General features: G+C 61.4%; 1 protein-coding gene across 3 annotated transcripts in view; it reads left to right on the top strand.

The window, feature by feature from the left end:
* The window catches only part of SMG6 (SMG6 nonsense mediated mRNA decay factor), a 74,356-nt gene extending 49,299 nt beyond the window's left edge, over positions 1–25,057 (top strand). For all 3 annotated transcript variants that reach the window (XM_088138657.1, XM_088138655.1, XM_088138658.1), the window contains 7 exons: positions 1,910–2,111; positions 14,475–14,654; positions 15,707–15,853; positions 19,204–19,357; positions 21,373–21,584; positions 23,145–23,226; positions 23,843–25,057. In XM_088138657.1, the coding sequence (XP_087994783.1) occupies positions 1,910–2,111; positions 14,475–14,654; positions 15,707–15,853; positions 19,204–19,357; positions 21,373–21,584; positions 23,145–23,226; positions 23,843–23,973 (1,108 nt within the window). In that variant the 3' untranslated portion in view covers positions 23,974–25,057. The remainder of the gene's footprint in view (positions 1–1,909; positions 2,112–14,474; positions 14,655–15,706; positions 15,854–19,203; positions 19,358–21,372; positions 21,585–23,144; positions 23,227–23,842) is intronic.
* Positions 25,058–25,706: the final 649 nt, after the last annotated feature.

Genomic DNA, 25,706 nt, shown 5'->3' with positions numbered 1-25,706 from the left:
TAGCCCTGCAGCCTGCTCCCAGGCTCCTGAAGGGGGTGTTCAGCAGGGAGCCTGGCCCCTGGGTCACACCGCCAGCGGGATGAAAGGCGAGGTTCCCAAGGCCAGGCAGGTCCCCGGGCAGACAACCCACGGGCTCTCGTGTCCTGCCTGGGCCTCCTCACCCATCCGCTTCAGGGCCAGGGGGCAGGAGCGCACCCTGAGACAAGGGGGTCTCTCCTTTAACCCTTGCAGTGTCCGAGCCAAGCGTCCCTCCTCCTCTGCGCTGCTCCCCACCATCCAGGCCTTCTCACCCATTGGGAGAAGGGAGCAGCTTGGGCAGGGGTCCCAGGGCCCTCTGGCTTGGGTGTGCAGATGCAGAGTTGGGGTTTGATTTATGGCAGCTGATTCCGCCCCACTCCCAGGACTATCGTGAATGCAAGATGTTTCGTTTCAGCACGATGCTCCCCCACCCGTCCTGCACATTTATTCCAGCAAATAAATGAGTGCAGATTGTCCACCTGGAGCAGCTTTCTGGCGGGGGGGGGGCCTGGCTGGAAGCCTCCTCCCTGCCTTTCCAGCCTGTCCCAGAGAAGGTTAGCTCAAAGTCAGCCCCCTTTCCTGCCCCCTCCGCCTTGCAGTGAAAAGGCCCCTCTTGAGTTTCCCCCCTTTAACTGGGGCTGAGGAGCCCCCTGCCCTGCCCATCTGAGCCGTCGCCAGCTCCTGTGCCTGTCCCCAGCAGCGCCCTGCAGCTGGAATGGGGCAGTGCTGAGTTTAACAACCTTGGGCAAATTATACCCGCTTTGCAAATTTTCACTATTTCTCTCATTCTGCTTATGTTTACGCTTTCAGTGTGTTTTACGTTTCATTTTCTTTTTTCTATTTTAGCGTTGAAGGCCCAGCATCCTCCCACTGTACCACGGCTGGAAACCCTCCCTCCCCCGCCAGCCCAGCCACTTCTGAGGTTTCCTCAGCCTGCCACCCCCCATCCACCGCCCCCCTTTGTGAGAAAAAGGCCCTCTTCTCACTCTCAGCTTGCCCACAGCGAGGTGGGAAAAGCCACCTTGGCCGGGTGCTTGTCAAATGTGAAGCTACGGACAGAAGCAACACTGGGGGTGCCCCAAAGGCTCTGTTGCAGTGCTGGAAGTGGGGAGAGAAGGGGGCAGCTCCCCTGCCCTGTGTCGCCAGGCACTTCTCCCCAGTGCCGGTGCTTTGGGACCATGCTCCTTGTCCACCGGTAGATGGTCCCGCCTCCATCAGGTGCCCAGTGAAGGTCCTCCTGGGGAGGGGCTGAAGCCCCCATGCCTTTCAGGTGCCTGCCCCAAAGGCCCCCGGGACGTGGCTCTCCAGCTGTCCAGAGTGATTCAGGCTGCTCTTCGGTCTGTGCTGGGCTAGAATCATCTCTATTGATGTCAAAATGTTTTAATATTATACTAATAGTATGTCAGCAGGTTACGTTTGTGCAGAATTGTCTGCTTCTCAAAACTCCTCTCTCCTTTTTTGATAATTCAGCATTGGGGACACTTTTCTAAAGTGAGGGAGCAAGGGAGGGGCAGACAAAGAGTACAGAAGAACGCTGGATTTTTCTCAGGGCAGTGAGGACTAGAAAGTTACTCCTGGAGTTGGTTTGGGCTTGGCATGCACACAGCCTGTGCGCTCAGGAATCTGCAGGAACCTCTCTGAGAGTTAGGGGCAGCACTGAGCGAAAGGGGGCAGCTGGTGGGGGAATGCAGGTCTCCAGGGTCCCCTTCACAGTGCTGGGACTGGCCTGTTGCTATAAGTGCCTCGTGCAGAAACTGGCCCAGGGTGGTGGGTGAAGGATCAGGCCCATCTCTCTCTCTCTCTGGGGGTCAGGCTCCTCGCTGCAGCGAGTGGGGGCTGGGGGCCACAGGGGCCCCCCAGCAGCTGAGGTCTCTCCTCTTCCCCCGGACAGGGCTTCGGTGGACGTGTGGGCAACGCTGGCAGACTTCTGCAACATTCTGACCACCGTGAACCAGTCGGAGGTGCCCCTCTACAAGGACCCTGACGAGGACTTGGCCCAGCTGGGCCTGGAGGAGGATCGGCTGCTCTCGGGTTTCGTCCCGCTGCTGGTTGCCCCCCAGGAGCCCTGCTACGTGGAGAACTCCTCGGACAAGGTCAGGGCTGGGGCACGTTGCCCCTCCTCCCCCCTCCGCCCTCTGGGCTCCTCTTCTTGGGAAGCATTTTTGTACAAACGGAACACGATTAAGTCATTGAGAAAGGGTGTTAAGGGAAAATATCGACCTTTTAGCCGTTGACATCCAGCTCTGTGTCATGAAAACCCCTCTTGACTTCCTTTTGCTGCGTGTGCGAGAGAGAGAGAGAGAGAGAGAGAGAGAGAGAGATCGCTTGCTTGCTTGCTGGCATGCCGTGTCTACGGTCATTTCCTCCCTTGTTTAGAGAGCACAGCTTGCCTTGGCAGCCCTCCCCCTCGGCTCCAAATGGCTTGCATCATGCTCAGAGCAGCCCTCTGCTCTCCCCCACCCCACCCCATCCCACCCCATCCTATCCTTCCCCGCCCGGGCTGGCTGCAGAGAGGAAGCCAGCAAGATCTCTGGGCCGCTTCCTCTGCAGAGCTGAGCCACGAAGAGGCCGGCCGGCAGGGAAGCAACGGGCACCCTGTGCCGGGCAGAGGAAGCTGCTGCCCACCTCCTGGCCCTCCTTGTGGCCCTTCCCCGCGTTGGAGGGTGGGGGGAGGACCTCCCAAGTGCCTCCCTCCAACAGAGCAGCTGGACCCACTGTTGCGTGCCAGAGACTGGCACAACACAGCTTCTGCATCCCCTTTGTGCGGGCAGGGCTCCTGCGATTCTGACCAGCAGTGAGTTTGAACGGAGCGGGGGGGCGATGGGAGAACTCCCCTTTCCCGGCCAAGGTGCTTGGGCTCACTTGGAGCCTGGCAGTGCGTAGTCCCCACAGCCCCGGGCAATGGGGGGTCAGGATCTGGGGCAGGAAGAAGTCCTGTTTCTTAACCAGGTGCTGGGATTCAGAGCAGGCTGCGCTCCTTTGCCAGCCTTTGGCGGCTGCTGGTTGGTTAGCAAGTCCCTGCCCTGCTGTGCCCTTGCAGCCCCAGGGGAAACGGATGTGCTCTCCTTGAGGCAAGGCGCAGACGATTGCGGGCGCAGAGGGGGTGGGCAGGGCAGCTGACAGAGCCTGACTTTCATAGGAGAAGCACCGCTGAAGGGGGTAAGCTTGGTCTTGGTGAGAAGTGGTTAATGCTCTTGGCAGGCGTGCTTGAGTTGGCTCTGGGCGGGGGGCTGAAACCTGACCCTCCCGTAAGGGTCGGTTTTTAAAGGCTTTTAATTGCCGCCCTCTCTTATCTGGCCTGGCCCTCAGGTCCCAGCAAACACCCTGGAGAAATGCGCTTCTCTGATCTGCTCTCCTGTTCTCCCTGCTCTTCCCTGCCTAGTGACACCATCAGCCTGCGGCAGCTGCTTGTGGGGCAAGTGTGAGAGCCAGTGGGCAGGGTGACTCCCTGGGCCCATGCAAATGGCAAAGCGGACTGTGCTGGGGCCCCTGGTGGGCCTCCCTGGCCAGTCAGCCTTTGCCAAATACGTCCTCCCCTGCCCTGCCCTGCCCTGCCCTGCCCTGCCCTGCCCTGCCCTGCCCTGCCCTGCCCTGCCCTGCCCTGCCCTTGCCCGGAGCCTCACGCACGCCAGCCTCACGCACTCCAGAATCCGAATTCTCTCCACCAGGCTTATTGGCTCCTCGGCTGATTTTACCCCCTTGGGAGGTGTCCAAGAACAAGGGGTCTGCAGGATGTGGAGATGGTTCCCAGTGAGCACCCTCTATGCCCTGATCAGGCTGGTGAGGTAGCAGGTCTGGCTGCAAGGCCGAGCGCCGCCTTTCCACCAAGCCCCTTTCGGACCTCAGGGCCTGGGCTGGCCAGGGTAGCACGGCCTCCCCCAGCAACCACACGGGGCCCAAAGAGGCCTGCAGAATTCCAGCTGGGCCGGGCAGATATCCGAGCGAGCGGCTCCAACTCAGAAGGGAAGCGGAGGAAGGAGGGGCTCGGTGCAGAGAGGAGATGGAGTGGAGCGATAAATCTGGGGCTCCCCTCCCCCCGGAAGTCTCTCGTGCCGGGGCTGCTGAAGGGTTCTGGGGCGCTGCAGGTTGCGAAGAGCAAAGTCGCTGTCGGCCTGCTTAATTGATGTCCGTTGGAGCTGGGGCGCTGCCAGCTTGTGTTGGCTGCGCTCCAGCATTCTGTAATTTCGGAGCCAGGTGTGAAGCGATGTCTGTTCCGTCTTGTTCCCAAGCACCTACAGAAGCCTCCTGCGTCCCACTGGGGGCTGAAGCCTCCAGGAAGGAAGCAGCTGTGCAGGTAGACAGGGAAAGGAAGTCGCCCGGCAGCAACGGAGCGCTTCTTGCTGGGGACGGGAAGGGGCGCCCCTTGTGCAGCCCCATCCAGGTGTGATGACACAATGCTGCCTTCCTGCCAGGGGGCACCTGGAGCTCCACCAGGCCAGCACCTGCAAGAGGAAAGCGTCTTCTGTGCTTTGGGGGATCCCAGCCTTGGGCACCCACAGCAAGAAGAGGGCCCTGGCAAGAGAAGAAGGGGCACGGCCTCTAGGGAACTTCCAGGTTAGGCCCGTGGCCCCCAGCCAGTAGAGAGGGCCTTTCCCCCTGCAAACCCCTCCGCCCTTGGCCAGCGGGATGGAAGCCTTGATGGAAAGGGCAGCAGGAATCAGCCCACCTCCTCCCTCGCCACAGCTCCTGGATTAGGAGCCTGTCCTGGGGGGAACAGGAGTGGCCGTCAGCCTCGGGGGCCTTGGACTCTCTTTCAGCCCTCTTTCCTGCTGGCCTGGCAGATCCAAAGAGGCCCTTGTGGAAGCGACCCGCGCAGAACTGCTCCAGGCAGGCCAGATGGTGTCTGACGTGGGGAGAACGATGGGGCTGTCCACAAAGAGGGAAGGGCAGCCCGGTCTCCAACTTCATTGCTGCCGGGGCCCCCTGGGGCAGGCCCTCTGTTTGCGGAGGAGACCAGGCCCCTCTGCTGCCCCATTAATCTAGTTCTGGGGTTCTCAGCGCTCGTCCTAAACGCAAGCAGGTAAAATCCTCAGCTAACAAAACCAAGCTCTGGATTTGGACTGACGAAGCTCAGTCCCTCAGACTACCCGGGAGTCTTCAGCTGTGGTACCGAAAGGATCAATAACCTCAGGCGGAAAGTGGGACCTGCCTGTTTTCCCAACTCCCCGCCGGCCGTCCCGTCCCAAGCAAGAACATTCGGTTCTCCGTGGTCTGTTTGGTGGTCCCTTTTCTCTCTGTAGAAGCTTCTGGCATCTTCAAATATCAGGGTCCTCCCTTCCCACCCAAAAAGGGAGGAATTGTTTGTGGGAACTCCCCCTTATGCGTGCAGGGTGCTTTTCTGGCAATTTACGCAACGGCAGTCTCAGCTGAACATCAGAAGTAGATGTGTGGCAGGAATGCAATGTTTTTTTAATTTATCAAACCACCCAGTGAAAAATATTGCCATCAGCTAAAAAACACAATTAAGAAATAAACGCACGTCATGATAGAAAGCAGAAGGCTCCATCTTAGACGAGGCCTTCCCCAACCACTCTTGGATACAACAGGCAAAGGCCTCCTTTGTGCTCCTGGTGATCATTTCTTGCTTCTTTCTCCAAAAGTGCGTTTTTATTCATGGGCCCCAGCACAGAGGTTGAGCAATGGGGGACCCTTTCTGTATTCTGGGAAGTGAAAGCGAAGGGGAGTCTGATGTTGCAGGAGGAGTCTCCTGCCCCCCTTCTTCCCTTTCGACCCCCTGCTGGGGTTCGGCCTGCTGTGAAATGTCGTTGCAGCCTCGGTTCTGGCAGGAGCCGTCTTGGTCAGAGGCCGCTGTGGAGGCGATGGTCTAGCCCGGCCGCTTGGCTCCCCAGCCTTCCGCCCAGCTCTTGGGGGCAAGGCTGCCTGCTCCTGAACAAGGACCGGATGACCAGGGCAGTTCAGCTGGAGCCCTGCGTTGCAGACTCCGTCTCCCGAGCCGGGGAGGGCAGGGGGAGCGCCGGGTGGAAGCTGCAGAGGCACCCCTGTCCTTCTCCCTGGGGCAGGGAGGGACGGGCAGCCGGGAAGGGAGGCTGAGGCCGGGGCAGCCCCAGGGCGTGTGAAGCCCAGCCTGGGCTCAGAGGAAGCCGTGCCCGCCTGGCCGCGGATGCCCGTCCTCGGGTCCCTGAGAGCTCTGGGCTCCCCCCCTCCCCTGCCCCGCTTCCCCTTTGGGTCCCATCCTGCTCGGCACTGTCTGGGGAGGAGCTGGCGGCCAGCCAGGTGTCGTCCCTCGCGGCAGTGCCCTGCCATTGGAGGGGAGCGGGAGGGGAGCAGATAAGATCAGCCGCTTGAGGTGATGGCACCGTTTCAAATAAGCCAGGCATGACCCAAAGCTCCTACTTCAAATGGGGAATGAAATTGCTTCATCCGTTTGACAGCTTGCTCCATGAAACAAAATTTATCTTCTCTTAATTGCCTCGGATCCTGCAAGGCTGCGTGCAGTAATTCCGAGGAGATAATTACCTCAAATTAAAAAAATATGCAGCTCCGCGTCGCGCCTCCAAGGGCCGAGCTGGCGGCCGTGGCCAGAGGTGCCCCCCGAGAGTTAGCAGAGCAAGGGGGCTCTTCCAGTCTCGGGAGCCGACCGGCCTCCAGCCCTTGCCACACGGGCAGGCGAGGGGCCCTGGCCCCTCCCGTGCCCCCTTTCCTGGGTCTGCTGAGGTGTGAGCTGGAGAGCGTCTCTGTGCACCCGGCTCCTTCGGCATCCTCCGGGGCGTTGCGGGCCAGGGGAGGCTTCGGGGAGGGGGGAACGGTTCCCGGTGCCAGGAGCAAGCGGCTGCGGCCGATCTCTTCCCTCTTCAGGGTGGCGGAGTCTCCCCCAACCCTCGCCTGCCCACGATGGCAGAGAGTTCCCATCCCTGAGCCTGAGAAGCGCCCAGCTCTCACCGCCACATCTCACGAGCTGTCTTTCCACCTCTGGGGCGTCTGGGCCTTGCCACAAGGCTCCCGGCCGCTCAAGGCGTGGAAGGGACATTGGCAGGCATGCCGCCGGTTCACTCCACCGAGCCTCTGACGGTGGCACCGCCACAGAGGCAGCAATAGCTTCGAATCAGTTGCTCTTTGCTGGAAACCTGCCCTGGAGGAGAGGCTCCATCAGAGAGGTGCCAGGAGAAGAGCGGGTATGGTCTGATGGAGAAAGTGAGGGCGGGCAGTGGTCAGCAGCTCCAGAAGGGAGGCGGCTCAGCTGGGGTGCGTGGGAGCGAGAGCGCATGGGCTTGGCAAGCGCTTTCTTGTCAGGACAGCAGACTTCACCTGCCAAGGACAGCCTGGGGCCTTTCCCGCCAAGGCAGCGGCTCCCCTGCCCCTCCGGAGCCCTTTGGATCCACTGAGGTGCACCGTCTCCCCAGCGTCTGCTGTTGGGGAGGCCGAGGCCCCCACTGGCTCCCGGCCTCGCTAAGCTTTGGGGCAGCTCCCCGGCCCAGAGGACAAAGCCGCTCAGGCCTGTTGGCTCGAGAGGGTCCCAGCCTGCCGCTGATCGCTCAGCCTCCCAAGAAGCAGGGGATGCTCGGGTCTTCCTGGAACCGCCAGACCGGAACTGCCCCTGGGACCTTGGCGGTGAGAAATACCGGCAGGTGGCCATATTGAGGGTGCAGGGCAGCAGGCAAAGCCTAGGCAAGTGTTGGAATGCCCGGTCCATCTTAGGAACAGCAGGCAGCCCGGCCCTTGGCAGCCACGCCTCTGGAGGGCCCTCGCCTGCATATATTAGCCGGGCCCCTGGCCTGCAGCTGTATGCCCACCTACCCAGGCTCTCCTGAGAAGGCAGCGCCCTCTTCCAGGAGTCAGGCCCCTTCATGCAGGCGCTTCTGTCCCCGTGCAACTCACAGGGAAGAGGTTCCTCCCCCGCCGTGGACCCTGGCCATGCTCACCCGCCGTGCTCCGTAGCCAGGCAGGCCAGCTGCCTCACGTGGCTCCTTCTGGCACAAAGGTTCCTTCTGGCTTTCTTGGGTCCCTTATGGTTCTCATTCTGCCCGGGGGCTGTGAAGTCACAGGAGCCCTCCTGAGCGTCGCTAGGGGGACCTCAGAGGAGCCTCCGCTGTCCTTCGGCCCCAGCAAGGCCAGTAGCAGCGGAAAAGCCCCCGAGAGTCGAGCAGGCTTGCGCTTGGAAGCTCGCTGCCCTCCCTCGGCTGGAATCACTTCGAGGTGCCTCCTCGATGGAGCAGGGATGCCTCTGGGTTGCACCTGGGGGCTGCTACAGGCCAGGGTCCCCAGAAGGGAAGCAGGTGCAAGGAGAGTTTTCTCCAACCGCCCGTAGGGCCTGCCCTGCAAAGAGCAACAAGAAGACCTTTCTCCGCACCCCAGAGGCTGCCCGAGCTGGGGAGCCCCGGCTGAATCCCCCCAGCCCCTGACGCCCCTCTGCGCACGAAAGGAGCGCTGATTGGGGATGCAGAAAGATGGCCTGCTGTTCCTAACCTTCCTGGGCCATATTTTGGTTCTTCTTTGTAATTTTGCCTTCCTTGAGAGGCAGTTTGGATAATGTCAGAAACCAGCACGCTTGCCAAAATGAAAGGTGAGCTTATTTAGAGGCTTTTCCTTGGGGAAAATTAATATTCTTCTAAGGGACAGGAATCAATTATGTAATGCAGCTGAGAACAGTCCCCATCCACTGCATGCAGCCCCCCTCCCCCCCCCCAGAATAAACCTGGAGCTTCAGCCAGGAGGAAAGGGAGCTCTTGTTTTTCCTCTGGAGCTCATTCCCTGCCCTTCACGTTGCAACGTGTTGGTGGCTTGCTGGTGTGCAGCCTGGCGATGAATTAAGTGTCGAGAAACAGCCCCGTCTCCTAACGGGTGCTTCCTTTTTCACACCTCTCTAGCAGAGGTAGCTCCTCTCTGTTAGGAAAAGCAGCGGGTTCTTCTGAGGCCTTGGCAGTCAGGCTGCTCTCAAGGCAAGGAAGAGGCTCTCCTCTGTGAAATGCCCCTTCTGGAGACCCGGAAAGTCACCCAGTTGCTCGGGCTGTTCCCCGAGTTCCTTCCCATTGTCATCATCGTCATCATTATGACTCCTTTCTACCTGCCTTCAAGTCCCCACTTTCCATGGAGCCTCCTGGATGACTTTGGGCCACTCGGCCTCTCCTTGTGGGGTTGTTCCAAGGGTAAAGCAAGGGGCCCTCAGGAAGAGGGGTTACCTTGAAGCTGTTCCAAAAGTTACAGAATGTACTCCAGAGTTTATTTACTGCCTGCTGCCATAAGCATGTTGACTCCTGGTGGTTGACAGTATAAAGACAGCAAGACACCCTAGAATTGTTCATATAGGTGAGGCACCAATAATTGTAATCATCAATAAACCATCCCCCCGGCCAATAACTGAATCTTAAACCAAGGCACCCGCTTCCTTTCCTCCCCAAAAGCGAGGGGCGCTCGGTAGCTTTTCCACCAGGGCAGGGCACCCTGCGGGGGTCGACTTCATTGGAATGTCGCACGGGCACAGTCAAGGTCTTCCTCTTCAGCTGGTTGATGCTACTGTTGGTGTGCTTTTTATGCTGTGTGCTTCTCATGGAAAGGCAGGGGTGCAAATTGAGACACGAAGAATAAATACGGGAACCCGGAAGCCGCCTTCCGCAGAGTCCTGCTATCTGGTCTTTGGAGTCGTGGCTGAGGAGGACTTCCTCCCCTGTGGCCCTTTGTTGAGCTGGGACTGCCTGCTGGTAGAAGGTACCAGGCAGAGCGTGTGTCATCTTGGCATGGAGCAGCCTGTGCCAAGCAGCAGCAGGACACCCCAGGGCGTCCTTCTGGCCCAGCACCAGAGGGAACCTCTGAGCCCATGCGCTGGGGCTGCTGCTCTGCGCTTGGCATCGTCCACACAGCTCAGTCCTTTACGCCAACCTGTGCCCTGAGCTTCTTGCCACCATGGCAGGTATTTGCATTTGGGGGAGGAAAGCTGTTCCTGGCCAAGCGAGAAACAGAGCTGGCGGAAAGCAAGGGAAAATCTGTGTCTCCCGGGAAAGACAACGGCTGGAAAAACGCATCTCTCTGCTGGCATCAGAGCAGCCTTGTCTGGAACAGTCCTGCCTGGCCACGGGCAGTGGAATAAAATCCACCCAACTTGCATCTGGCCAGCTGCAGCCCCTTCCCACCCCCCCTTCTGTTCCAGAGCTTGGAAATGCTGAGCTAATTCTGATCAAGACCATAGATTTGCGGGGGGGTGCTATTTTGCCGATGACTCTTTCCGACTGGTGAGCGTGGAGCTGCGGCTTGAAATGTGGGATGGATCTTTGGAGCAGAGGGATCCCGTCAACCCCTTCTTGAACTCCCCGAGCTAAGCCTCTCCCCATTTCTTTCCTGCCTCCCCCACCCCCCCGGCCCATGCCGCCGCCGCCTCTCTGGGTCTCCGTAGAGCTTCTTGGAGCCGCCCGCCTTCAATTCCACCAGCGCTGGTCATGTCTGGCCGGTGGTTCCGCCAAAAGCCAGATCACGCCGGGTGCGTTGCGGGAGGCGGGGTCTGAGCTGCTCTCTCTAGGGCTGCTGGAGAGCAGGCAGCGGCTGGAGGGGGTGGATTGGTGCCCCCGTCGGCCGCAATCCTGGGAGAGGCGTGCCTTGGGCAGACCGCGCTGCCCGGTGGGGGAGGGAGGGAGGGAGGGAGGTGCGGCCATGCCCAGATTAGGAAATGCCCCTCGGCGCTGAGGCTGGAGCCGCTGCTTGAGGCCTCTTGGCAGGAAGCGAGAGGGGTTGCTCGCTCAGGCTCGCTGTCCCCTTCTGCTCCTGTCTGCCCCCATGGGCCTTCAGCCCCCTTTCCCTGCCCAGGCCTGCCTGCCACCTGGGCAGAAGAGGCACTTCCTCGGTGCCCCCCCACCCTCCCCCCACAAGCAGGCAGGCTTGCTTTGCACTTTCAGGGTTTGACCAGGGCAGTAAAAAGCACCTGCCACCGCAGCGGAAGATGGTCCTTCCTGGACCAGGGCCCGGCCGGGCGTCAGAGGGCCCCCTTCTCTGGGCGGCCATCAGCACCCCTCTCCTGAAAGGGGCTGAGCCTTTCCTGTGCCAGAAGACCGTCGTCCCCTGAGAGACGCCCAGCGCCTCCTGCGGAGCAGCTGGGCAGCCCAGGGCAGAGGCCTGAGCCGTCCTGGGGAGTTTCTCCAGTCAGGCCGCGCTTTGCGCTGCGCCTTCCGCACCAAGGAAATTCCGGGCCAGGAAGGGAAGCGCGCCCGTTGCACAAGTCGGCGGTCTGCTGTTTTGCGTCAGTCTGACCTCTCTGGTCGGAGAAGGAAAAGAGACTGAAGACCCGTTTCCCCCGCCTGGTCACCTTCGACACTGGCAAACTTCTTCATCTCCCTCTCTGGCTCCTGGGGTGTTACCCACAGAGGCCAAACTTGGTTTAAAAGGAGATGCTGAAGTTCCCAGGAACCTGGTTTTCAGTGCCTGCAAGATGCACAGGGGGGACCTGTTTGGGCACAGTCGGTGCAACAGGCATGGAGTGGGGGTACAGGTGGCTCTTGGAAGAGCCACCGGCACCTTCTGACTCTTTGACTGTATGATTTGTTGGCCGCTAGAACAGGCTGGCCCATGAAGAGGCGAGCTCTGCTTCACCGGGTGGGCCTCTGTTACACGCTCGGTGAATCCTGCCCAAGGCGGGGGAAGAAGACCTGCCGGTTCTTCGGTTCCCGGTAGAGGACGGCAGTCACCCCACAGAGCAGCCTTGGTCCCACGGCAGGAAATTCTTGGGAGGGCATGCGTTGGGCAAAATGCGTCTGGCTTAGATTTCCCTCTGTCATCCCCCCTTTCTGACGCCAGTGGTGCCGAAAAGGGCCACAGCAGTTGACAAGATTCGGCCCCCTCTGGAGACCCTTCCCTGGACACCCCTAATGAGAGAGCCTTCCATAGAGAAGAGGGGCCGTTGTTTCTGAGTCCCCAGGAGTTTTGAGCTGGGCTCTCCAGTTGGCTGGAGCCCCATGCAGAATTCAGCTCCTTTCGGGAAGCCAATCTGGGCAGGATCCGTAAAGGCTGGCACCTCAGGATGGCCTCTCTGAGGAGCGATGCCCAGGCCTTAGTTCAGGGCACCAGCCAGGAGTTAGCGGAGACTGCCCAGCTGGCTTCTGCTCCAAGGAGATTGTGGATGGGCCGGCTGGCTGGCCGGCCAACAGTGTATCCCTCTTGCCCAAGAGGGCCTGCTCAGACCCATCAAGCTTCCTCTTAACTTCTGAGGAGCCGCTGCCCCAGAGTGAAGCCGCACCATGCCAGGCTTGGCCCTTCCTCTCCATCCTCGCTCTCAGGCCGCCCTTCAGAGGGGCTCAAGCATCACCCAGCCCCTCTCCAGGCGTGCGGCCTCTCTCTTGGCCCCGGGCGCAGCTCAGGGACCTCAGGCCTGCTCTCCCACCCTCCGCGTGCGCACGTGCAGTCCGGCCAGAGCAGCTGCCTCCCGAGGAGTTTCAGAGGATAGGTAAAGCCTTTGCTTTTGATTTGAGCAAGTGTTTCAGCCCTTCAGACTGTTTTAGGTCCCTGAGTTCAACCTACCCCCACCCCCACCCCCATCCCGGCTGCTGCTGCTGCTTTTTTTCAGAGGAACTCGATCATATTGCTTTTATGATTGTTGCTGGTGCTGTTTTGAATGTGGCCTTGACAACTGCAGCATCAAAATGGGAGATAATCTCAAAACGCAATAGGAAATGTGCCATATAAAAATAGCTTTCCTTACCTCAGCCTTTTAAGGCAGGCCAGCCCGTGTGTGTGTGCGTGCGTGTGAGTGTGTGCATGTCACAGACACAGTGGCCTGGTCACAGGGAGGCTGGGGTCCAGCCTTGCAGCATGGAGCGTCTCTTGCTTCCTGCAGGAGCCGGGAGGGAGGAGCACGAGGTTGGGGTGATGGTGGGGTCAGGCAACAATGCGCCACATGCCTGGCAGCTCCGGCTTGCACGCAGAGAGGAAGCTGGCAGCGGAGAGGGAAGAGCCCAGCGACATCCTTTGCTGGCCACCCCGGAGCTGCTTTGCCAGTGCTCCTGACCACTGTGACTCACTCAGCAGCGCAGCCTCTGTCGCCCAGGCCCCGAGGGAGGACGGGAGGCTGTGTGCAGGGGTGACGGGCCTCCCCCGTTTGTTCCTGCTGACCGGCAGGCTGCGCTCTTGCTCCTTGGAGGACCTCGCGGTCCAGGGGCCGTGAGATTGGCAAGGCGAGTGGTGGGAGCCCCTGCTGGCTGAGGGTCTTCTGCTCTCGGGTGGAGCTTGGAACCACTCGGCCAAACATGGGCAGTCACATCTGGACACGAGGCAGAGGGAAATGGTGGGACCTGGTGATGGTCACCAGTTTAGACGGCTTAAAAAGGGGTTGGACTAGTTCATGGAAGAACTTTCCCAAAAAGGGCGGAGGGGAGAAATGGGAATTCAGGTGGCAAGCGAGGAAGCACAGCAAAGGGGGACCTCGGCTGGCAGTGATCAGAAAAATCTTGCTGCTGCTGTAAAAGAGGCGACCTCTGCGTGTTGCAAGGACTTTATGCAAACCAGCGGTGGGGCCATATTGAGCATGTGAGTCCCGCTCTGAAAAAGCATCTGTGGACCTGGAAAACATGCAGGTCATAGCCTGAAGGGGTCCTTAGATTTGGAAGAGGGGAGCAAGGAGATGTAGGAGGCCTGGTGTGGAAAAAATGGGGGGGGGTTCCTCGTGAAGGGGGAGAAGAACCTGAGGGTGGGAGATACAAGGCAGAAGGTAGAATTTCACGGCATTGCAGAAAAAGGAATTGGGGCGCCGTGCCGCACCACTTTCAGACAGTTCCTTCCATGCTCCTTGGTGCCCTGCAGAATCAGAAGGCCGCTGGGGGTCCCAGAAAGAAAAGGAGCTGGGGGGGCGGCACTGGCACACAGGCACACACCCCTGCTTTGGAGTCTCTTCTCCAGAACGTTCCCCAGCTCCCCCATGCCAGGAGCGCCTCCTCAGCCAGCTGTCCTCTTGGGGCTGCTGTGGGCAATCCTGTCCCCGGCAGGGTCTTGTTCCTGCAGAGGCAGACGGGTGGGTCCTCCTGGTGCCTCCCTGGCCTCCCCCCCATGCGCACACACCCGCAGCAGGGCAGGGCCTTATTGTAGTGGGTGCATTGGGTGTCTCAGTGCATTTTTAAACCGAGCTTGGTCAGAGGCCCTTTGCAGAAAGGGGTCTCTGAGCGGGGTGGGTGCTCTTTCCCAGCCATAGAGCTCCAGCCTTGAGGGCAGGTGCTGGGGAGGGGGCGGGCTGGGCTCTCCCCCTGTCCTGGCAGGGACCCATCTGCAGCTATGGGGAGAAGTAGATTCCTGGGGTCTCTGGGCTGGCCATGGAGGGAGAAGCGCAGGGGATCCCGGACGCGGGGCTGCTGGGTTTGCCCTCTCCACAGCAGCCTCGAGGTGCTCTAACGGTGGGGGTGCAATGTCTCTCCCTCTTCCCTTCCCTTCCCTTCCCTTCCCTTCCCTTCCCTTCCCTTCCCTTCCCTTCCCTTCCCTTCCCTTCCCTTCCCTTCCCTTCTCTTCTGCCTTTCCCAACCCTGATTTTGTAGGTTATTGCGGCCGACTGCAAGAGGGTCACGGTGTTGAAGTATTTCCTGGAAGCCCTCTGTGGCCAAGAAGAGCCATTGCTGGCATTCAAGGGTGGAAAGTATGTGTCAGTGGCCCCCGTCCCAGACGCCATGGGAAAGGAAGCGGCGGCCAGCCAGGAGGGAAAACAACTGGAAGATCAGGTAGTGGCAGGAAGGGGGGTGCGCACGGCAGGAGGAGCAGTTGCCCGGGGGGGCTGGCCTGGCCTGGCCTGGCCTGGCCTGCACTCTCCCGCTATTTATAGTGGGGGTCTCTGCATGGCGTCCCCTGAGCGCACCGAGCGCTGGTGCCCTTTCCTGCCAGTCCCACCCAATCGCTTCTCTTGGTAACAGCGATGAGTTCCAGATGCGCTTTGCAAATACAGTTCGGGGGTGGGTGGGGGCATAGTTTTAATAATGTGGAGCTCAGGCCCAGCAGGAAGGGGGTGGGAGGGAGGGAAGGGGGAGCAGGGTGGGGGGGTTAGGGTTCAGGCTCAGGATCGAGTTTGGGGGGAGATGGGAGAGCAGGCTGCACAGCAGCCTCCAGCACACGTACAGGAAGAGGGACTGTGCTGGTTTTCTCCCCCCTCGCCCTGCCCCCCCCGCCTCTCTCACATCCTGATGTGATTAAGGAATTTCTCCTCTTGTTTTTCTGCCCCAGCTTGTTCCTGTAGCCCGGGGTTCTCGGCAGGCTGAGTGTGAGTGTGTGTGCGAGGGAGCGTGTGCTCAGCGCCCCCAGCAGCCACTTTGCAAGGCCCAGTCTGCCTTGGGGAGGACCGTGCAGGGGCTGCGGAATCCGCTTGGCCCAGGGTCCCAGGCTCCTGGAGCCCAGGGGGGATCTTTCGACAGTCTTCTTTGGTCTGGACACACCATGTTGCCCTCAGAACTATTCTGCTGCGCGGGTGGTGTGGGGTGGTTCCAGGGGCCCCTGCCTGTGCGAGCCACGTAGGAGCTGGGGGTGAAGAGGCTTGGTTGGCACACAGACTTGTGGCGCCTCCCCTCCATTTAGGGCAGGGGGTCCACTGAGCGTAAGCCCCGCTTCCAAAATCTCCTGGAGGTTGTGCAATCTCCAGCCAGGAACATGTGCTGACACTCCCAGGATCCATGGTGGGAAGGCATTTGTCAAAAGCGCTGGGCAGACTATTCGTTTTCAGTGTTGTGCTGGTTGCCATGGTGCTTCTCCTCCGTTTTCGCTTCCCTGCCCAATCTGCATGAAGGAGGACGACGTCCAGATGGAGGCCTTGCGGGACGACTCAGAGGCGGAAGGCAGCGGTGGCGAGCTGGACATCAGGGAGCTGCGGGCCAAGAAGCAAGCGCTGGCCAGGAAGGTGGCCGAGCAGCAGCGCCGGCAGGACAAGATCCAGGTCTGTGCGGCCCTGCCAAGGGAGGAGGGGGCTGTTGGGCCGACCCAGCGCTTCTCACCAGGAGGCCCCCAGGAAGAGGGCTGAGACACACACAGCCCCCGGTGCCAGGATGCGGGGCCTCCTGAGGCGGGCCGGCAGCTTCGGCGCCTTGTGCTCCATGCCCCGGGACCCCGGCCTCTGTGAAGCCCCCCGGCTGGCCCCAGGGCGCCAGGGCCTCAGTCGCTCCGGGATCGTGCGAAGGCCCGTCCCCTTTCTCTCCTAAGTGGCTCCTTGGTTGGGCAGGCGTCGCACTGAGCAGCCCCCAGCATCCGCCTGCCCCGTGGCGTGAGGGAAGCCAGGTTCACACCGTGGTCCTCGCAGAGACAGGCCAGCCCGCTTGATCCTCCTGCCGCTGCCCGGGGTGTCGCGACAGACATGTCCTGGGAAGCCTCTCTGGGCCGGACCCGAGGAGCACGTCCCACGTGTGGGCTCCTGGCTCGCCTCTCGGCCCTGCCGGCCCACTGGTTCCCGACAGCCAAGGGAAAATCCCCCTCCCCTTCCCCCTCAGCAGTGCCCAGGGCCCTCTCGCTTCCATAACTCTTCCTTTCCCAGCCTTGAACGCAAGCCAAACACATCTGTCTAGCCATATGCGTGAACTCTGGAGTCTGTGCCGAAGTGGTTGTAAAACAGGGCCGCTGAAGGCCCTACTGGGAGAGCGTGCACATGTGTACCCGCCGGCTGTTGGCTGCGGGCCCAGAACCACCGCCGCTCTTCGCTCTCCAGGCCCACCGTTGCCTGCTGCAGCCACAGCGAGAGCCCTGCTGCCTGCCAGCAGGACAGCGCCTGGGTTCTCTGGCAAGCGGAGGGCCCGGCCTGCAGGGGCGAGAGGGAAAAGGACAAGGGTGGGGGCCTCGGGGGCCCCTTCCCCAGTCTGGTGGCAGCAGAGGGCCCAGCCTGCAGCGCAAGTGAGGTGTGCTGGTCGTGGAGTCATAGAATCCTCGGGAGGGAAGGGGCCTTGGAGGTCTTCTAGTCCAACCCCCGCCCAAGGCAGGAGTCCCCAGACCATCCCGGACAAACGGTTGTCCAGTCTTTTCTTGAAAGCCTCCAGCGGTGGAGCACCCACAACTCTGTTCCATGGCCGATCTCCCTCCGATGAACTTCCGCCTGTTGCTCCTCGCCCTGCACTCCGGGGCGCTGGAGAATCAGCCCAGGCCCTCCTCCCTGGGGCAGCCCCTCAAGGCTGGGAAGACGGCGATCCTGTCTCCCCTCCATCTTCTCTTCGTTGAGCTACGCGTGCCCGGTTCCTCCAGCCGTTCTGCGCAGGATTTGGCCTCCAGACCCCTTTCGTCCTTGTACTGGTCCCAGAGGAGGCAGTTTCCTCAGCCCAGGGACACAAGCACGTGCCCCCTTTCACTTGCGCTCCCGCAGCCCTTTCCCACCCTTGTTCCCAGCTCAGCTCCGGCATTTCTGCACCTTACAGGGGTTGCGCTTGCAAGCTGAAAATTGGGGCACCTGGGCTGGCGGGGATTTGCTCCAGGCAGGAGGTTCCTCTCAGCCCGGGCCCTCTGCTGAAACCAGCAGGGAAAAGGGCTTGCCTAGGGCCGGCTTCTGCCCCCTCGGGTGACCAGGCAGCCGGTCTGCTGGAACGGAGGGGCTCTCGCAACCTCTGGCTGCGTAGGCCACCTCAGGGCTCGGGGTGCTGAGAAGGCCTCCCTGGCCTCCAGCCACCATCCTGGCAGGCCGGCAAGCCTGGATCCAGCCAGGAACAGGGGAGGACCTTGTCCCCCGCCCCAGCCCCCAGATGCTGCCGAGGCTGCCCGGCCTGCTTAGAGGCGAGAGAAGCGGCATTTCCTGCGCGGAGAAAACATCCCCACCTGAAGCATAACAATGCCTTCCTCTGAGCAGGCCCTATTCTTTTCTGGGCACTGCAGCGGGGGCAGTCCCTCCCCTGGGAGCTCCTGCGCTCAGGCCCAGCACTCTCCCGCAGCCGCGGGGCCGGGAGAGGCTGCGGTCTAAATTTAGCCCTGGCCGGCTGGCCCCTCGCTGGGAAACAATGAGCCAGCGCCCGTGCACAGCTGCGCACCTGCCAGCAGCGGAAGGGCACCCCCACCCGGCGGCTCCACAGCGCTGGTGGCAGACGAGTCCTACCGGGCAGCGGACACGTTGAGATCTGCTGCCCGCTGGCCGCCTCCCGGCCTCCCAGGGGAAGGGGAAGGCGTCAGCCGGGCCCCACCTGCTCAGGAGGCCTGAGAGGAACGCAGCGGTTCTGCACACACTCTGCGGCTTCTGCCCCCTTCGCGGGAGGGTTCTGACCTCCGTCCAGGCATTCGGACCCCCCTGTCTTCGCACCCTCAGCCAGCCACTGCCAGGGCAAACGGCCTTCTCCTGAGGCCAGCTTCCCCCGGCTCCTCGAGCTGGACCTTGCGGCGGGGGAGGGAGACTTGGCACCGTCCCCGCAGCCGCTCGCATCCTGTCGTCCTCTCTTCGGCCAGCCCAGGGGAGCAGGATGGGACGTGACGGCCAGCACGGACCTCGCTTCCAGCGCCAGGAGCCCAGGAGTCGGGCCAAGAGCCTTGGAAGGGCATTGGGCACATGGGTCGCGGCACCCACAGAGGAGTCCCCGGAGAGGAAGGCGTGCCGGGGCTGGGCGAGCGGCCACTGTAGCATCCTGGGATTGGAAGGGACACGGAGGCCTTCTAGCCAGTCTCCTCAGCCCATCCCAGAGGAATAGCTGTCCACCGTGGCGATGGAATGAGCCGGCTGATGCAGACGCCTGGGAGCGTGCCGTGTCTTTTCTTTCAACACGTGTGCACGCGGCATGTTCCTGCCCATAGGAACATGAAAACGCACAGTATCTCGACTCCCCCCACGCGTGCCAGGCAGCCCATCTGTGGGTTACTTGGGGCGCAAGGAGCCCTAAAACAGTGAAAAGGCCAGCCTGTTCACGATCCTCACAAAGCCACCAACGAAACAGCCGGCAGGCACTCATCGCCAGAGCCACCTTGCAAGCCCCCGGGTTGGGGGGCGGTGAGTCACGAGTCTGATCTCTGCTGCCCGGGGATTCCCAGCCCAACTCAGAACTGAGGGTCTCGGGGGCTTCACAGGAGTACTTTACGCTAGAGCCAGCACAACCAGCAAGAGCACCCTCCAGGTTTCAGGAAGGAGAGGGCAGATCGGTATTCCCCAACCTGGGACCCTCCAATTCTGGAGCACTACAACTCCCATCATTCCCAGCCAGTTCTTGTCCCGTCTGGATAAGGGTAAAGGGGCTCGTGCTCCAGCCTCCTGCATCGTGCGTTCCCCGAGAGACCACGGCGGCTCACGTGCTCCTCCCCACCTCAAACGCGCCTCCTCCCCCACAACTCCTGCAGGCGGTGCTAAAGGACCAGGCCCAGGTGAGGCAGATGGAGCTGGAGATCCGCCCCGTGTTCCTGGTCCCGGACACCAACGGCTTCATTGACCACCTGGGCAGCCTCGCCAAGCTTCTGGACTGCAGGCAGTTCATCCTCGTGGTGCCCCTGATTGGTAAGTCGGCAGGGGGCCCAGTCCCACACCAGGCACACACAGGTCATGTCCCCAAGTGGTAGGCGTCCCGATGCCTCCAGGAGCTCGCCCTGCTTATCCACAATCCTCCTGGCATGGTCGCTCAGCGTGCGCGTGCACAACGAGCTCCTGCCTGTTAAACTCGAAAGGAGGTGCAGCAGCGCCATCACCCATATTTTTCGCTGCCACAACCTTGGTGGACAGGTTAGTGCTCCCCACTCCAGTGGCGCTGCTTCGTCCAACCCTTGTTTGACTTGCACCGCGGGGAGAGGTTTAATTCTCCCAGTGGCCTTAGCAGCCGCCCCGCTATCCTGGGCACCCTCAGCTCCAGAGCTGCCCGTCTCTCCCGGCGTCCGACCCTCCTTCCTTAGGCCAGAGAGCACGTGGGGTGCAAAGTCAGCCTGCGGAGCTGGCTGTTAAGGGAACCTGCCGTCTCCCCTGCTCCGAGCACCCTTGCCTGAACCGTCCTCCCCGGTGACTCCTCCAGAGGGCCTCCACTTGGCCACTGCGGGAGCAGCGTGGGGCGTGGTGGGCTGGCAGGCCTCGTGAGATGCTAAAGCCGAAAGACGGGCAGGGTTGGACCCCTTCCTGCTAGGCACCCCGGGCTGACTGCAGCTGGGCAGAGACCTCCTTGGGCTGGCTCCCTCTGCAGGAGCTGTCCGGAGGGGAGGGCTTGAGCCAGGCGGGGCACCCAGCCCGTGGCCTGCCGCTGGCTCGGCTCTCCCTTCTCTCCTTATAAAGCTGCAGTCCAACGACTCAGCAGAGCTGGCTCCTGTTAGTGGTAAACACCCGGCCTGGGCAGATAACAGCCTGCTGCTGGGTGGTCTGCAGCTGGGGGGGTAAGCGCCGGGCACCCTCCTGTCCCGCTCCCTCCCCTGAAGTGCGAAGGGAACTGGGCTTCGGCCATTCTCGCGGGAGGCAGGAAGCTCTGTCTGTGGGGACGAGGCACTCCCCCGGCTGGTCTGCAGGCAGCCCCTGCCTGGCGGGGGGAGCTCCTGGGGTGGGGAGCGTGGCCTCCCCTGCCTTGATCCCTGCCCGGGGCTCCCCGGCACTCCTCTTCCCAGGCTGCTCCAGGCAGAGCTCCCTGCAGCGGTTGGGTTCCTTTCCCGGCGGCCACTCTGCCCCCGGCGCTGCCCCCTGCCAGGCAGCCAGCCCAGCCCAGGCCCCTTGCGGGAGGATCCGTGCTCCCCGTGCCTCCTCCCCGCGCCTGGGTGCCGGCTCAGGGCTCCATGTATTGCCAGCAGGCGGGCTGGGCGGCCGAGAGCCGAAGCCTGGCCGCTGCCCGCCCGCCCGCCCGCCCGCGGAGGCCGCCTTCCCCAGCTCTTCCCCCGCTCCTCCGTGTCCCCTCAACTCGACCCCGCTGTGGAGAAGCCAGCCTGGGCAGGAGCGCAAACAAACCTCCCTTTGAAGGCTGTTTGGCTTGGACGCGGCTGCCGAACAGACTTCAGATGCAGTGCCCGCTTCTCCCGTTTTCGGGGCCGTTTGATGTCCCGTGCGCGGCGCTCCCTCCCGCGCTCAGAAGCGGGCCGCCGTGCCTTGGCTGGGAACTGCGGAGTGGGGGGACAACCCTGTGGAAGCCGTCCCAGGAGGGGCAGCATCACTGGCCCCAGAAGCGGGAGGGGCGGCCCCGCCCCCAAGGAGCGCATAGTTCCCACTTGATCTCAGCTCTTGGCCAGACTGCCAGCGAGGGCAGGCGGCCTCGCCATCTCGGGGGGGCCCAACAGGCTCCCCGTGGGCGCAGCAGGGTCGCTTAGGCCCTTGGTTTTGTCCGACGCGCCCGGGCCCCTTGGATTGCCCCCCCTTACACATCAGGCCCTCCTGAAGGCCCCTCGCCTCCCTTCTCCAGAGGCCAGCCCCGTTCCCTCTTCCTCTCGCTGCTGCTCCCCGCCCCTGGAACGGCCGCTTGGCCTCAGGACCCCCTCGCCTTAGGGCTGCCGGGGCGGGAGGGAAGTGAGACGTGAACGCAGATCCTCCCTCCCGCTCTCTCCTCTTGCCAGTCATCAATGAGTTGGACGGGCTGGCCAAAGGCCCCGAATCAGAGCACCGAGTTGGGGGCTATACGCGCCCGCTGCAGGAGCGCGCCCGCAAGGCCGTGGACTTCCTGGAGGCCTGCTTTGAGAAACGCGACAGCTACATCCGGGCCCTGACCAGCCGGGGCAACGAGCTGGAGTCCATCTCCTTCCGCAGCGAGGACATTTCCCGGCAGCAGGTACCTGGGAGCTTGGCACGGTGGGAAAAGGGGCGGAAGACCCTTGAATGGCTGCCTTGAGTAGGAACCTCCAATTCAAAAGATACCTGGAGCTGCCAGGCAGGCAGGCAGAAGCCAGGCTGTGGGAATGGGGTAGCCACCGATGGCCCGAGGGAAGAACCTTGCTCTGTGTGCAGAAGGCCCTAGGCCGAACTGCTAAACCTAGATTCTGCATTGGCTGGAGGGAAGGGTTGAAGAGCCCTGCACTGTTCACTATAGCGATGAATGACTTGAATGAAGGGTAAGGAAATACAGTTGTCACATTTGCACACAGCACAAAGATGGAGGATAGCAAGCTCCTCAAAGGTCATTGTCAAGATTCCGGGGGGTTTGGACAGTGGGCAGAAACAAGTAAGGGGAATTGCAACAGGGACAAACTGAGGTCCTTCATTTGTATAGAAAATATGAAGGCGTGAGTTCAGGATGGCAGGGTTGTGTGGAGTACATGAAAGAAGGATTTGGGTGCCTTGCTGGATCACGCCTTGAACAAGAGCCCGAAGTGTGATGCTGCTGCAAAAAAAGCAAATGCAATTCTAGGCTGCATCATCAGAAGCGTAGCATCAAGATCAAGAGGGTCTGTTGTTCCTCTGTACTGGGCTGGTCAGACCACACCTAGAATATTGTGTCTGGGCGTCACCTTTTTGGAAGGTCAAGGAGAAACTAGAGCATACCCAAAGGATTGAACCAAGGTGGTGGGGCCTGGAGGGAAAAAACATTGGAGGCACTGGGTAGATTTAGCTGGAGAAGGAAAGTCTTCGGGGGACCCGATAACTGCCTTCAGTGTCGTTAGAAGACGAGGTGGAAACATTCGGGGTCGCTCCGGAAGACAAGGCAAGAAACTGGGTTTAAATGGCAAGGAAGTTGCCTTCAGCTGGAGGCCAGGAGAAGGGCAACAAAGAAGCTGTTCCCATTCGTTGGGGGGTTCAGTGGGACCCCCTGCTCTCATTCCCAAGGGGCAGATCAAGACCAGCTTCTTCTGAGGGGCCTCTGCTCTGCCCCGGAGCAGGAATTCTTCCAAGTACACCCTGGAAGCTCAGGGCTGTCCTTGGGGTGTGTCAAAGGGTCACCCCGTGACCCTGGGAATTGGTGGGAAGCCCTCTGCTCCTCGCCAGCAGTGGGGCTTCCCTGCTGCTGCACCAGCGAGAGTTGAGTTGGGCCCCACCCGGCAGGCTCTGCCTTCGATTTCCGTGGGCAGCTGCGCCCTGCTCCCTTCGGCTCTTGCTGGGCCGCTGCATCCCGCACGGCTCACTCTTGCTTGGGGGGTGAGGCCGGGGTGAGGCCTGGGGCGTGCCTTGGATGGGCCCCTAACCAGGAGCAGCAGCTTTCACCCGTGAGATCAGGAGCCACCCCCAGCAGGCCACTCGGCTGTCCCTTGATGAGAGGCAGCGTGGGTCAAAATGTCGTTCGTAACGTGCCAAAGCGTCAGGCCGCGCCATCTCCCCTCTCGAGGAAGAAGAATGGCTTTTCCTCTGCCTGCCCGGAAGCTCAGCCTCTTCTCTTCTTTTCCCTTCTTTGGCCCAGGGGAACAACGATGACCTGATTCTCTCCTGCTGCCTCCACTACTGCAACGACAGAGCCAAGGACTTCATGCCAGCTAAGAAAGGTGCGCGGGGTGGAGGAGGGCCCAGGGGGCCACCAGGCCCCGCTGCAGGGCTCGCTTTGGAGGGGGAGAGGTGCCGTTCTTCAGAAAGCGGCGGGGGGGGCAGTTTACGGCTGCCGGGAAGAGTGAGGCGGGGCGTTAATTGCTCGGTGCCGGTCCTTGGTCCCCAGACTCAGGGCATTCCCACCGCCTCCTTTCTGGAACGTGGCTGGGCTGAGGGGGCCCCTCCGGTCCCACGTTGCCTTCTGCTGCCTCCTGGCTGTTGTGGAGCCATTTCCGGGGGGCTGGAAGTGGGGGCAGCCGCTGCTCAGCCCAAGCCTGTGCCTGTCGGGCCAAATTCTGAGCAGCTTAACTTGTCAGCTTGACGGAGAAGGCGTTTCGGAGTGTTTATGCCTTGCTGGGGCGGAATCAGACGATCAGGGGATTATGGTGGATGGGGCCTGACAATCTGACAGCCTCTGGTTTGTAACAATCCGCCTCATCGCTGGCCCGGGGGATGGTTATTGTTAAGCCCTTAGAAGGGTTCCGCGAGGGGGGCCCGGATCCTGGGCCGTGCGGGCTCCCGGTGAGGACCAGGCAGAGCTGCGGGGACCCATCGGCGCTCTCCGCCTTCTTGCAGACGACCCGATCCGCCTGCTCCGGGAGGTGGTGCTGCTGACAGATGACCGGAACCTGCGGGTGAAAGCCCTGACCCGCAACGTGCCCGTGAGGGACATCCCCACGTTCCTGCGGTGGGCCCAGGAGGGCTGAGCAGGCACCTTCCCTGGGAAGCCGTGCAGCTCTTTGCCAACATGGAGGGTGGCCTCAGGGCGTGCCCTTGCCCCATGCCAGGGCTGTTGTGCTGCTACCGCTGCTGCCCCACCGCCACCATCATCGTTCCAGGAGACCCCAAGAACAATAAATGCAGCGTCTTCAACTCCACCTGGAATGGCCGTGCTGTGGGTGCAAGCACACGCGTGGAGAAGGAGGCCCCTGGGCAGGTGGTCTTGTGGAGGGAGGCTAGAACGAGCAGGGTCCCTGGCCTCTGGGGCGAGGGGGAGAGGAGAGGCGAGGCTGGTCGGAGGAGCCCGAGTGGGCCTCTCCTCCCCCGGCTGAGCTGGAGCAGCTGCAGCAACCGGGCGCCCAGAGTGCCGCCCTCTGCCTGAAGCCAGCATTGCTGCTCTTTGCCCCCGCCTGGGGCCAAGCGGCCACCTCCCTGCCCGTCTGTCTGTGGTTGTCTCAGGTTTTCAGCCCCTTCCCCATCCATGCCACTTCCCAGTCCCTCGTTCCCCATGTGCCATGGACTGACCCCCACCCCCACCCAGCGCACCTTCCAACCAAGCCAGCTCTTGCCGTGGGGTCACCTGTCGTGGGGCATGAAGACAGAAGTCAAGAATCAGAACAACTCTTAGGGTGGGAGCAAGGAGGCCGGACAAGTCCTTCTGGAGGAGAGCGGAGGGGCAGGCAGAAAAGGAGGGCCAAGGTCATGGCACAGCATCTCCCCTTGGTGCTCTGAGAGTGGTGCCGTGGGTGGGGAGAGACGCTTTCCCAAAGAGCTCCCTCCCCATGGGAAGAGTTTCCTGCCGACGTGGGGGGGGCTGAGTGCCCCCATGGGGCCATGTACAGGGACTGCGAGCGGGAGTACCGGCTTGCTGCAGGGCTGATGTGTGGAGGGCGGAAGAGCCCAGCCGTCTTCCCTTTCGATGGGATCTGCGCCCAGTGCCCCCCAGCCTTGGTACAGCCCCTTTGCAGGGGAGAGGAGGTCTCTTCTGCCCATTCCAGACTGGCTTGGATGGAGGGCTCATGCCCACTTTTGTTCTGTTGTTTTCTTAATAAACTTTTGGTAGGAAACCTTCCTCTGCTGCTTCCTTTGGGGCTGTGGGGCCGAGAGAGAGAGAGAGAGAGAGAGAGAGAGAGAGAGAGAGAAAAGTTTCCTGTGGGGAGAGGCGATTCCAGGAGGAGGTCTGAGGGAACCGAGAGCCCCTCTGCAGTCCGCTGCTGAAGGGAAAGCGCCATCAGGCTGCTTCCACACCCTAAGTTGCACCAAGCTGCAGTTGGCAGGGTTTGTACAGCACACGGGAGCAGAAAGCCCATTTTCCTAGCCATGGTTTCTGGCATGTGTAACATGCGGAGCCCAAACCAAACCAACCAACTACTGGATTGCTGCAATAAATGAACCCAGTCCTGAGGATAGCTGCTCAGATCAGGCTGAAGCACCCAATGCCACGGACCATGTGAATCGAGCCAGCAGCCATCATGGTCAAGCCGTGGCTGAGTGATGCGCGCCGTGAGTTTCGTGCTAGACACGTCAAACAGGAGCACGTCGCCCCGTTTTGGGTGAGGACACAGAAGAGCGGCGCAGAAGTGGCCGGTGGTGGCCGATGCCGGCAGTGCTCGGGCTGAAAGTGCCCAAGGCCAGTTCAGCCAGAAGGAGGTTTCAGCATCCCAAGGAAATGGAAGAGAATTTCCTCTTAGCAGCTAGGCACGAGGGTCCGCAGGGAGAA

The sequence above is a fragment of the Python bivittatus genome, unplaced genomic scaffold, assembly GCF_059951505.1.
Source record: "Python bivittatus isolate LINGU-HERP-01145 unplaced genomic scaffold, Pbiv_v1 ctg000240_np1212, whole genome shotgun sequence".
Taxonomy (NCBI): Eukaryota; Metazoa; Chordata; class Lepidosauria; order Squamata; family Pythonidae; genus Python; species Python bivittatus.
Note: the sequence above shows the minus strand (reverse complement) of the source record. Positions and strands in the feature narration are given on the sequence as shown.